At 45.6% G+C, this 13,445-nt stretch overlaps 1 protein-coding gene across 1 annotated transcript in view; it reads right to left on the reverse strand.

Moving 5' to 3' along the window:
* Positions 1 to 4,911: 4,911 nt before the first annotated feature.
* PTN (pleiotrophin) overlaps positions 4,912 to 13,445 on the reverse strand; it is a 34,535-nt gene continuing 26,001 nt past the window's right edge. Inside the window, exon 5 of the mRNA XM_069952059.1 lies at positions 4,912 to 6,035. Coding sequence (XP_069808160.1) covers positions 5,983 to 6,035 — 53 coding nt within the window. The 3' untranslated portion in view covers positions 4,912 to 5,982. The remainder of the gene's footprint in view (positions 6,036 to 13,445) is intronic.

The raw sequence follows: 13,445 nt of genomic DNA on the forward strand, positions 1-13,445 counted from the left end.
AAGTTATTCCCGTCTTACTAAAAGACAGGTTGACAACTTTATAGACAACTTTTTTTTTTCAACAATTTTTTTGTATTCTTTACACATCTCTATGTGCTTTTTTATGTTTTTGTGTTTAGTCTATACTAGCCGCAGTGCAGGTTTTGTAGGATCGGGGTTTCCGGTGTTCAAGGAGCCCAATTCGAACATGCTTGAGTCCGATCGTTCGGCATTTCATTACTTGACGCTAGCTTAGCTTGGGTCTATCTTGGGTTCTAAACTCATGGAATCTTTGGGGGGTTCAAATGTATGTAGCCTACAGGAGGACTATGAGGCTACTATTAGGCCATGAACATGGTGGACAACACCAGTAGTTGAATCTCTCTAGGTTCTACTAGGGGTCTAAGTGTAGGAGGTACATAGGTAGACCTTGAGTCTTCTATATAGTGCATGAACATGGCGGACACCAACTCAAGTTAAATCTTTCAAGGTTCTATTGGGGGTCCAGGTGTAGGAGGTATAGATTAGTGTTGAGCAGAGATGTGGAACTGTTTGGGTTCGCCAATGTTCTCCTAACCCGAACATTCGGCATTTGACTCCCCATGGTTGCAGAAGTTGGAATCCGCTCTAGGGAGTCCAGGAAAACAGGAGCCATAGCTATGGCTGTATCCATGTTTTAGGACTCCCCAAGGCAGCATCAAGGGGGAGTCAAATGCTGAGCGTTCAAGTTTGGAGAATGTTACCGAATTATTATATGGTGAACCTGGCAATCCAGGTATTTGTTGCATTATATGATGGGAATCAAAGTTGCATCATCTTCCATTCACCTTCCCATCCACCGTAATACTTCGGTACCCACTCGAGAGGCTCCATGAACATTATCTCTCATTGTTTCCTACCAGAAAGGAGATTGAAAAAGACCACCAGATGCCCCATAGCCGGCAGCTCGTAAGCGTTCTGGAGGGACTATAGTGCAGGAATGCCAATGCCAGGACCACCGGAGTGGGAGAGTCAAAGGTCATATAAGCAAGGGATGGTATAGATATGTTCTCTAGGGTCAGTATTAGTGTAGGGGGTTTTCTCTCTAGGGTCTGTATTAGTCTAGGGGGTGTTCTCTCTATGGTCTGTATTAGTGTAGGGGTGTTCTCTCTATGATCTGTATTAGTGTAGGGGGTGTTCTCTCTATGATCTGTATTAGTGTAGGGGGTGTTCTCTCTATGATCTGTATTAGTGTAGGGGGTGTTCTCTCTAGGGTCTGTATTAGTGTAGGGGGTGTTCTCTCTAGGGTCTGTATTAGTGTAGGGGGTGTTCTCTCTATGGTCTGTATTAGTGTAGGGGGTGTTCTCTCTATGATCTGTATTAGTGTAGGGGGTGTTCTCTCTATGGTCTGTATTAGTGTAGGGGGTGTTCTCTCTAGGGTCTGTATTAGTGTAGGGGGTGTTCTCTCTAGGGTCTGTATTAGTGTAGGGGGTGTTCTCTAGGGTCAGTATTAGTGTAGGGGGTGTTCTCTCTATGGTCTGTATTAGTGTAGGGGGTGTTCTCTCTAGGGTCTGTATTAGTGTAGGGGGTGTTCTCTCTATGATCTGTATTAGTGTAGGGGGTGTTCTCTCTATGATCTGTATTAGTGTAGGGGGTGTTCTCTCTATGGTCTGTATTAGTGTAGGGGGTGTTCTCTCTAGGGTCTGTATTAGTGTAGGGGGTGTTCTCTCTAGGGTCTGTATTAGTGTAGGGGGTGTTCTCTAGGGTCAGTATTAGTGTAGGGGGTGTTCTCTCTATGGTCTGTATTAGTGTAGGGGGTGTTCTCTCTAGGGTCTGTATTAGTGTAGGGGTGTTCTCTCTATGGTCTGTATTAGTGTAGGGGGTGTTCTCTCTATGGTCTGTATTAGTGTAGGGGGTGTTCTCTCTATGGTCTGTATTAGTGTAGGGGGTGTTCTCTCTAGGGTCTGTATTAGTGTAGGGGGTGTTCTCTAGGGTCTGTATTAGTGTAGGGGGTGTTCTCTCTATGGTCTGTATTAGTGTAGGGTGTGTTCTCTCTAGGGTCTGTATTAGTGTAGGGGGTGTTCTCTAGGGTCAGTATTAGTGTAGGGGGTGTTCTCTCTATGGTCTGTATTAGTGTAGGGGGTGTTCTCTCTAGGGTCTGTATTAGTGTAGGGGGTGTTCTCTAGGGTCAGTATTAGTGTAGGGGGTGTTCTCTCTATGGTCTGTATTAGTGTAGGGGGTGTTCTCTCTAGGGTCTGTATTAGTGTAGAGGGTGTTCTCTCTAGGGTCAGTATTAGTCTAGGGGGTGTTCTATCTATGGTCTGTATTAGTGTAGGGGGTGTTCTCTCTATGGTCAGTATTAGTCTAGGGGGTGTTCTCTCTATGATCTGTATTAGTGTAGGGGGTGTTCTCTCTATGATCTGTATTAGTGTAGGGGGTGTTCTCTCTATGATCTGTATTAGTGTAGGGGGTGTTCTCTCTAGGGTCTGTATTAGTGTAGGGGGTGTTCTCTCTAGGGTCTGTATTAGTGTAGGGGGTGTTCTCTCTAGGGTCAGTATTAGTGTAGGGGGTGTTCTCTCTATGGTCTGTATTAGTGTAGGGGGTGTTCTCTCTAGGGTCTGTATTAGTGTAGGGGGTGTTCTCTCTATGGTCTGTATTAGTGTAGGGGGTGTTCTCTCTAGGGTCTGTATTAGTGTAGGGGGTGTTCTCTCTAGGGTCTGTATTAGTGTAGGGGGTGTTCTCTAGGGTCAGTATTAGTGTAGGGGGTGTTCTCTCTAGGGTCTGTATTAGTGTAGGGGGTGTTCTCTCTAGGGTCTGTATTAGTGTAGGGGGTGTTCTCTCTATGGTCTGTATTAGTGTAGGGGGTGTTCTCTCTATGATCTGTATTAGTGTAGGGGGTGTTCTCTCTAGGGTCTGTATTAGTGTAGGGGGTGTTCTCTCTATGGTCTGTATTAGTGTAGGGGGTGTTCTCTCTAGGATCTGTATTAGTGTAGGGGGTGTTCTCTCTAGGGTCTGTATTAGTGTAGGGGGTGTTCTCTCTATGGTCTGTATTAGTGTAGGGGGTGTTCTCTCTATGATCTGTATTAGTGTAGGGGGTGTTCTCTCTATGATCTGTATTAGTGTAGGGGGTGTTCTCTCTAGGGTCTGTATTAGTGTAGGGGGTGTTCTCTCTATGGTCTGTATTAGTGTAGGGGGTGTTCTCTCTAGGGTCTGTATTAGTGTAGGGGGTGTTCTCTATGGTCTGTATTAGTGTAGGGGGTGTTCTCTAGGGTCTGTATTAGTGTAGGGGGTGTTCTCTCTATGATCTGTATTAGTGTAGGGGGTGTTCTCTCTAGGGTCTGTATTAGTGTAGGGGGTGTTCTCTCTATGGTCTGTATTAGTGTAGGGGGTGTTCTCTCTAGGATCTGTATTAGTGTAGGGGGTGTTCTCTCTAGGGTCAGTATTAGTGTAGGGGTGTTCTCTCTAGGGTCTGTATTAGTGTAGGGGGTGTTCTCTGTATGATCTGTATTAGTGTAGGGGGTGTTCTCTCTAGGGTCAGTATTAGTGTAGGGGTGTTCTCCAGGGTCTGTATTAGTGTAGGGGGTGTTCTCTCTAGGGTCTGTATTAGTGTAGGGGGTGTTCTCTCTAGGGTCTGTATTAGTGTAGGGGGTGTTCTCTCTAGGGTCTGTATTAGTGTAGGGGGTGTTCTCTCTATGATCTGTATTGGTGTAGGGGGTGTTCTCTCTATGGTCTGTATTAGTGTAGGGGGTGTTCTCTCTAGGGTCTGTATTAGTGTAGGGGGTGTTCTCTAGGGTCTGTATTAGTGTAGGGGGTGTTCTCTAGGGTCTGTATTAGTGTAGGGGGTGTTCTCTCTATGGTCTGTATTAGTGTAGGGGGTGTTCTCTCTAGGGTCTGTATTAGTGTAGGGGGTGTTCTCTCCAGGGTCTGTATTAGTGTAGGGGGTGTTCTCTCTAGGGTCTGTATTAGTGTAGGGGGCGTTCTCTAGGGTCTGTATTAGTGTAGGGGTGCTCTCTCTATGGTCTGTATTAGTGTAGGGGGTGTTCTCTCTAGGGTCTGTATTAGTGTAGGGGGTGTTCTCTCTATGATCTGTATTAGTGTAGGGGGTGTTCTCTCTATGGTCTGTATTAGTGTAGGGGGGTGTTCTCTCTAGGGTTTGTATTAGTGTAGGAGGCGTTCTCTATGGTCTGTATTAGTGTAGGGGGTGTTCTCTCTAGGGTCTGTATTAGTGTAGGGGGTGTTCTCTAGGGTCAGTATTAGTGTAGGGGGTGTTCTCTCTAGGGTCTGTATTAGTGTAGGAGGCGTTCTCTATGGTCTGTATTAGGGTAGGAGGTGTTCTCTAGGGTCTGTATTAGTGTAGGGGTGTTCTCTCTATGGTCTGTATTAGTGTAGGGGGTGTTCTCTCTAGGGTCTGTATTCGTGTAGGGGGTGTTCTCTCTATGATCTGTATTCGTGTAGGGGGTGTTCTCTCTATGGTCTGTATTAGTGTAGGGGTGTTCTCTCTAGGGTCTGTATTCGTGTGGGGGGTGTTCTCTCTATGATCTGTATTGGTGTAGGGGGTGTTCTCTCTAGGGTCTGTGTTAGTGTAGGAGGTGTTCTCTAGGGTCTGTATTAGTGTAGGAGGTGTTCTCCAGGGTCGGTATTCGTGTAGGGGGTGTCTGCTCTGGGTCTGTATTTTTTAGAGGGTCTAATCTTAGGTCCCTGTCTGCTGGGTACGATGATTTGGGATAAGTATTTATTTACTGTGTCAGAGCAGAGGTCTATATTTATCAAGGAGTTCTGTTTTGTACTCCTTGGGGGCGTGATCCAAGTAAGTGGGCGGGGCATCAGTAGATAATATTTGACCAGCACATTGCACACCACCTAACAGTCTCTGACCTCTCGCCAGTATGTGTAGGATTTGATCCAATAGGGTTTATACTTTATACACAACATGAACAGAACTGAAGCCTCGTGTGTAGTTTTAAACGGTTTATTTCCTTGCAAATATCCCCCTTATAATAAAACACACAGACGTATTGATTAGTCGATTAAATACAGTCATTGCGTTAAACCATTGGATTATACATTGACCATTAGGACCCTTCGTCACCCTCACAATGCTTCATCGCCCGTCGTCACTTCTATCTCATCTCCACCGCCCATATGACATGCCAATAAAGTATTCATTGATGGGGTATGTACAAAAATCCTAGGCCCCCTCTAATTTTCTGACACTTGTTTCCCCTCCATACTGTGATATAGTTACTGGCTGCTAACACTAGGGGGAGCTGAATGGATAGGAATTTATATGTAGTAACTCCCATTAAACTCATTGGGATCTGTATTCATGTTTGTGGTGAGCTCCCCCTAGTGGTGGCCGGAGGTAAACATAATATTAGTATCTAACTTGAGAGTGGTTCACTCGCTCCCCTCTCATATGGGTTCACAGTAATAAAAAAAAAGCAATTATATTTTAAATTTTTGTAAATTTTTTAAAGAAAAAAAATCAATGTTAATGGCCTATGAACCAGTATCCTAAACCCCAATATAGGTGCACATGTAGGAATGCATTGTGTTTGACCTAATATAACAGGCACCATTGGAGTTGTAACCGTCTCCCACAATTCTTGCATGGTGGTCACATGACTTTTACCCTGACATCTATTGGAAGAAGACAGATGGCCCACCTGGTCTACAGTACATATGAAGATAACAATATAGACAAGATATAAACACCCCAAGCCTCACTTACACCCCCCTAAGCCCAAAAGATAGTACTACAAAATGCTACGGCCCCTTCCTACTGCTATATACACGTCTAATTAAGGGTAAATACTTTGTTCTTCAAAGTCACCTAACACAGTGTTACGGTTTAAAAGAAATCTTGCCCCCCCTTCCACCAAATACAACGCTACAGAGTACGTGCCCCCCTTCCCTTCGGCTACTAAAGGTAGAAAGGTAGATAATTTGTTATGCCATCTCGGGTCTGGCACCGATGCCCCCCCATATGTCTTCTTGATGGGCTTCCATGTTTGTCGTTGTCGCTCAGTCCACCATCTTGTCCTGCTTCTTCCCTTCCTTTTTCTTCTTTTTAGACTCTATGAGACATTAAAAAAAAAAACTTAAATGTGTCATAAACCAGACAAAGGATAAGTGGGAAGTGGTGTTTCAACAAACTTTGCATAAATCAATAGTACAAGTGAATGTAAGAAACTTTGTAATATATCTTATCAGACAAAAAACTATATATATCTTATAATCATATAATATATCTTATCAGACAAAACTACCAATACAAGTCTATGGAACGCTCTTCCTCCTATAATCTAGAAAACAATTTTCATAATTCTTGTTGGTCTTGTTAAGTAAGAAGTTGACCTCTGTATACCCATTAGTGTAGGTCTATAAATGGTTAAGATCCCTGGTGGTCTAGGGGACTAAAAGGATATTAGCATCTCTTGTAGTTTAGGAAAGTAAGAGGGTAATATTAGCATCCCTGGTGGTCTAAGAAGTAAGAGGATAACATTAGCATCCCTGTGGTCTAGGGGTAAACATAATTTCACCAGTCCCCCAACATAAGACCCGAAGCAAGAAGTTAGGGGGAGATGCTGAACACCTAGTGGGACGGAAAAGCCATCAGATTACACCTGAAAGAGTTGGAACTACCTGTATCTTTTTACTGCTCGAGTTTTGGAAGTCCCCCTGATATAAAGCTGTAGCCCCCCTGATATACAGCTGTAGCCCCCCTGATATAAAGCTGTAGCCCCCCTGATATACAGCTGTAGGCACTCCGACTGTATGGTGCCCGGTATGGCGATATATCGTACGGTAGTCCCATGTTATTTACCATGTCTCTGTCTATGTGTCAGTCTGTACTGCAGTTCCGGCATTTTATTCATAGACCATAGGCAGCATCATTATACAGCCCGGCCGCATCATTATACAGCCCAGCAGTATCATTATACAGGCCGGCAGCATCATTATACAGCCCGGCAGTATCATTATACAGGCCGGCAGCATCATTATTCAGCCCGACATCATCATTATACAGCCCAGCATCATCATTATACAGCTTGGCAGCATCATTATACAGCTTGGCAGCATCATTATACAGCCCGGCATCATCATTATACAGCTTGGCAGCATCATTATACAGACCGGCAACATCATTATACAGCCCGGCAGCATCATTATTCAGCCGACATCATCATTATACAGCCCGGCATCATTATACAGCTTGGCAGCATCATTATACAGGCCGGCAGCATCATTATACAGCCCGGCAGTATCATTATTCAGCCGACATTATCATTATACAGCCCGGCATCATTATACAGCTTGGCAGCATCATTATACAGGCCGGCAGCATCATTATACAGCCTGGCCGTATCATTATTCAGCCCGACATCATCATTATACAGCCCGGCAACATCATTATACAGCCCGGCAGCATCATTATACAGCCCGGCATCATTATACAGCCCGGCATCATTATACAGGCCGGCAGCATCATTATTCAGCCCGACATCATCATTATACAGCTTGACATCATCATTATACAGCTTGGCAGCATCATTATACAGACCGGCAACATCATTATACAGCCCGGCAGCATCATTATTCAGCCCGACATCATCATTATACAGCCCGGCATCATTATACAGCTTGGCAGCATCATTATACAGGCCGGCAGCATCATTATTCAGCCCGACATCATCATTATACAGCTTGGCAGCATCATTATACAGGCCGGCAGCATCATTATACAGCCCGACATCATCATTATACAGGCCGGCAGCATCATTATACAGCCCGACATCATCATTATACAGGCCGGCAGCATCATTATACAGCCCGACATCATCATTATACAGCCCGGCATCATCATTATACAGCCCGGCATCATCATTATACAGCTTGGCAGCATCATTATACAGGCCGGCAGCATCATTATACAGCCCGACATCATCATTATACAGGCCGGCAGCATCATTATACAGCCCGACATCATCATTATACAGGCCGGCAGCATCATTATACAGCCCGACATCATCATTATACAGCCCGGCATCATCATTATACAGCTTGGCAGCATCATTATACAGCCCGGCAGCACCATTATACAGCCCGGCAGCATCGTTACACATCCCGGCAGCATCGTTACACAGCCCGCCAGCATCATTATACAGCCCGGAAGCATCATCATACAGCCCGGCAGCCTCCAGTGTGAGGAGGACATAATAAATATGTATTTCCTGCCTGGCTGTGCGGCCCCCATAGTGTTAGATGACAGATGGGCCATGAAGGGGGACGCCATTAATTCTGACTGTGTTCAGCGATTCATCGACTGTGACGGCGAGAAGTGTACGAGAGCCCAGAGAGAGCGGCGAGTCAGAGCGCAAGGAGAGTCCAAGGCCTTCGTGTCACTCATCATTGCCATGCTACAGGAGGAAGAAAGCAGCGGGTGGCCTCCGGAGGGAGCGGGTCAGGGCTCAGGAGGAGGGGAGCACTGGTTTTATATTTTATCTTACTATCTTAATAATATTACTAATGTAATTGTAATTTACTTCTATTAAAAAATCTCTAGTCTTCCAGTACTTATCAGTTGCTGTATTACCTGCAGGAAGTGGTGTATTCTCTCCAGTCTGACACAGTGCTCTCTGCTGCCACCTCTGTCTGTGTCAGGAACTGTCCAGAGCAGGAGAGGTTTTCTATGGGGATTTCCTGACATGGACAGGGGTGGCAGCAGAGATCGCTGTGTCAGACTGGAGAGAATACCTCACGTCCTGCAGGACATGCAGCAGCTGATAAGTACTGGAAGACTGAATATTTTAACATAGAAGTAAATTACAAATCTATATAACTTTCTGAAACCAGGTGATTTGAAAGAAAAGGGAATTCTTAAAGGGACCTCATAGCAACATCAAGAAAGACCCCCTAATCCTAGTAAATTGAGCTGCAGTAAATGGAGCTCAGCGGGGGAGGGCCATGAGGAGCCATCAACAACCAATGGATGATGGGAGAGAGAGGGAAGAAAGAGAAGGGGCTGTAGAGAAATGTGAGAGTGGGGGGGAGAACGGGAAATGTAACTGAGCACCAATCTGCCAGATCATCGGCCTGTTACACAGCTCGAGGGCTGTATATACATATATATTTGTATGTATAGAAAAAAAGTAGAATGATTCTTACCTGTCCACATTCCGCAATGTCCTCCTAACTTGTTTCTTCATTCTCCACTGAGCGCAGATGCTTCTCTGTCGTATTGGGAACTGCAGGGCTGCTCAAACCCTAGTCCCAGCACAGATACATACTGAGTCTCCCCTGATGTCTATATAATATATGTTAGCGTTAGAATAAACATCAGTGTCAGTAGCACTGCAGCAGCGGCACAGTGTAGCAGGGCAGGCAATGATTGACAGTTGTTTCTAAGGTTCAGTATGTGCTGGGACTAGGGCTTGAGCAACCCTGCAGTTCCCCACACAGCTACTCAATGTTTAAAAAAAAAAAAATAATATTACATAGTTATATAACTTGTAAAAAACATAACAACACCAATCTTTATTTGCTGGAATCCCCCGGACTAAATGTATTTTTTAATATGTTATTACATAAGGAAAGTTAGACAAATTCCTAATATACTCTTATTATGGGAAATGCACATATACTGTTTTTTCCTCAATTAAGTAGATCATGCAGACTTCAATTCCTCTTAAAAAAGAAAAAACGCTGTCACGAATCAGGGCAGAGCTGGGTGTAATTCCTATGAAGCGTCCAGCAGGGGGCGCAGTACATGGAGAAATTACATTGTCATTTCGGTTGCATTGCAGTCATCTATAGCAGCTTGCGCACTCACCGGGTGGTAGGAAGAGGCTCCGCAGCACCCGTCTGGACGTTTCATAGGACTTACACCCAGCTCTGCCCCGATTTGTGACGTCACGGTTTTTTAGAGAAATTGAAGTCTGCCGGATCTACTAAATTGAGGAAAAAAGCAGTATATGTGCATTTCCCATAATAAATGTATATTAGGAATTTGTCTAACTTTACTTATGTAATAACATATTAAAAAATACTTTTGGCCGAACTTCTCCTTTAAGTCTCTTGTTCCCGCCTCCTTGCTGAGGATGCTATATCCTAATCTGCAGTACAATGTCCATTCTCCTCTGTGTTTGGCAGCATAAGAAGAATGGATGAATCAGGATTGGAAGTGAAGCGGTTGTGTCCCGGCTCCGGGTTGTCAGGGAAATGATGCGCTCCGGGGAGGGGGGGGGGGGCTCATTTTGAGGGACGTCACTCTCTCATTTTGGGTCGCAGACTAATAGCCAATAGCTACTCCGAGCGGACTCCAGGTTATTTGCTGCCACAAATCTCTATTCTAGTTCCCATTATCGCTTTCAATATCTGTTTCTTTATGGCAGTGAATGAGACTATAACAGAATCCGGTCTAGACAACGCTCTGTGAGTTACTACAGTGTAGCTGAGCATTGTCTAGCTGGTGTATTTGACACAGTGCTCTCTGCTGCCTCCTCTGTCCATGTCAGGAACTGTCAAGAGCAGAAGAGGGATTCTATGGGGATTTGCTACTGCTCTGGACAGTTCCTGACATGGACAAAGGGGGCAACAGAGAGCACTGTGTCAGACTGGAGAGAATCCACCACTTCCTGCAGGACATACAGCAGCTGATAAGTACTGGAAGACTGTCGATTTTTTTTTTTTAACAGAAGTAAATTACAATTACAAATCTGTAGAACTTTATCACACCCCTTCCTCCTCCTCCTCCTCCTCCGATTTGATTGTCAATTAGAAAACCACTTAGATTTCAGGAGACGTTGCGATGGCCGTGTAGCCGATCTGCGCCTAAAATAATCTCTTGTCATTATCAGCCGCTGAGATTTTTGACATTACAGCCGGGCGGCTGCCAACCTCGATTCAGCGACTTCTCCATCTTCTTCCCTCTACAATAGGCCATTGTCTTATTCCTGGAGTTATTACAGGGCAGCTACACAAAACCTACCCCCCCCCCCCCCCTTGTTGTACCAGGGTCCGAATAATGCACCTCATTCCCTCTGTACATCAAAGGGGGCTCCCGCGGGGGTCCCTACATTCTTTACAGAAACAAGAAACTGCAATGGTTGTGGGTCAATGGTCGCGGCAGAACAGGTGGGCTCCGGGATAAGATAGGGGGGGCGCCGCATCTCTATAGGACAAAAGGACTTTTCTCTGGGATTGGCCGGACGCCAGCGGCTAGAAGGATGTGATAGAGGAGGGTCCGGAGGTGACTGTACACACAGCGCACCATTGTTAGCACACATGGAGGCACACACAGGGCTGTAAGACACCATATCGGTCAGTTATCACGGGACCTATAAGGAAATAAGGCTCCGGCATGTGTGTATACAGGTGTATGGGATAAGCTCCCCCTAGTGGCAGCTGAAGGCAGACAGAACTTCAGCACTGAATGCTATGCTGGCACTGTTAAATGGAGGGCACTCTGCGGGGATAGTTTGTGGCACTGCTGGTACTATACATATGTGGGGCACTGCTGGTACTGTATATATGTGGGCAATGCTGGCACTGTATATCCATGGGCACTGCTGATACTGTATATATGTGGGCAATGCAGGTACTATACATTTGTGGGCACTGCTGGTCCTGTATATATGTGGGCACTGCAGGTACTATACATTTGTGGGCACTGCTGGTACTGTATATATTTGGGGCACTGCTGGTACTATACATATGTGGGGCACTGCTGGTCCTGTATATATGTGGGCACTGCTAGTACTGTATATATGTGGGGAACTGCTGGTCCTGTATATATGTGGGCACTGCTGGTCCTCTATATATGTGGGCACTGCTGGTACTGTATATATGTGGGCACTGCAGGTACTATACATATGTGGGCACTGCTGGTCCTGTATATATGTGGGCACTGCAGGTACTACACATATGTGGGCACTGCTGGTACTGTATATATGTGGGCACTGCAGGTACTATACATATGTGGGCACTGCTGGTCCTGTATATATGTGGGGCACTGCAGGTACTATACATATGTGGGTACTGCTGGTACTGTATATATGTGGGGCACTGCTAGTACTGTATATATGTGGGCACTGCTAGTACTGTATATATGTGGGGAACTGCTGGTCCTGTATATATGTGGGCACTGCTGGTCCTCTATATATGTGGGCACTGCTGGTACTGTATATATGTGGGCACTGCAGGTACTATACATATGTGGGCACTGCTGGTACTGTATATATGTGGGCACTACAGGTACTATACATATGTGGGCACTGCTGGTCCTGTATATATGTGGGGCACTGCAGGTACTATACATATGTGGGCACTGCTGGTATTGTATATATGTGGGGCACTGCAGGTACTATACATATGTGGGCACTGCTGGTACTGTATATATGTGGGGCACTGCAGGTACTATACATATGTGGGCACTGCTGGTACTGTATATATGTGGGCACTGCAGGTACTATACATATGTGGGCACTGCTGGTACTGTATATATGTGGGCACTGCAGGTACTATACATATGTGGGCACTGCTGGTACTGTATATATGTGGGCACTGCAGGTACTATACATATGTGGGCACTGCTGGTACTACACATATGTTGGTACTGCTAAGGCTGTATATCCATGGGCACTGCTGGTACTATACATATGTGGGCACTGCTGGTACTATACATATGTTAGTACTGCTAGTGCTGTATATCCATGGGCACTGCTGGTACTGTATATGTAGTGTCCCAGCACAGGTGTGCCACTAAGTTACTATTGCACCTGGGCAAAGTAACTGGTGTCAGGTTCACAGAGTGGGATATAGTCTAAGAGTGTTCTGAGTTTTCCCCACTAGGTGTCACTACTGTGTTTCTCTATGCTTTATTCCATGTACAGCTGAAGGAAACAATGGGTTAACTGTTGTATGTCATGTGTTCGTTTTCCCCCCTTTATCTGACCTATCCTCTTCTTTCTCTCTTGCACCACACAACCTCCACCAATCACTGGGAGGTTTAGTTCGCCCCTAGAAAAGGAGATTAATTCCTGGTGGGGGGAGTTCTCTAGTCAGTCAGTGAAGAGAGAGCGACCTAGAAAGACAGTTCCTGCTGCAGTGAAGCCAGGGCCTGGCTTAGGCCAGGACCTTTGTCAGGGACCAAGAGACTTAGCTTATTTTCTTTATGCAAGTAACCACCAGCATGCATTGCTAGTTGCCTCAGAAGGAAAGGACGTCCTCTGAGGATCACCTTGTCCACGCCAGGGATACTCTCTACACAGTACAGGGCAGTGACCTGTATCCAGTAAGGCATTGAACCCAGTGGAACAAAGTTGCACTTAGCCTATGTATTCCACTGCGTAACGCAAAGGTTCAGGCAGTCTGTTGGACCGAAGGCAGGGACCTGGGACCTCGTACTACCCTGCCAGGACGGGTACCCCGAGACTGTAAGTCATTCGGTGGTCAGTAAACATAAGTATGAGTATCTTCTCTTCCCC

Source organism: Dendropsophus ebraccatus, chromosome 1, assembly GCF_027789765.1.
Source record: "Dendropsophus ebraccatus isolate aDenEbr1 chromosome 1, aDenEbr1.pat, whole genome shotgun sequence".
NCBI lineage: Eukaryota > Metazoa > Chordata > Amphibia > Anura > Hylidae > Dendropsophus > Dendropsophus ebraccatus.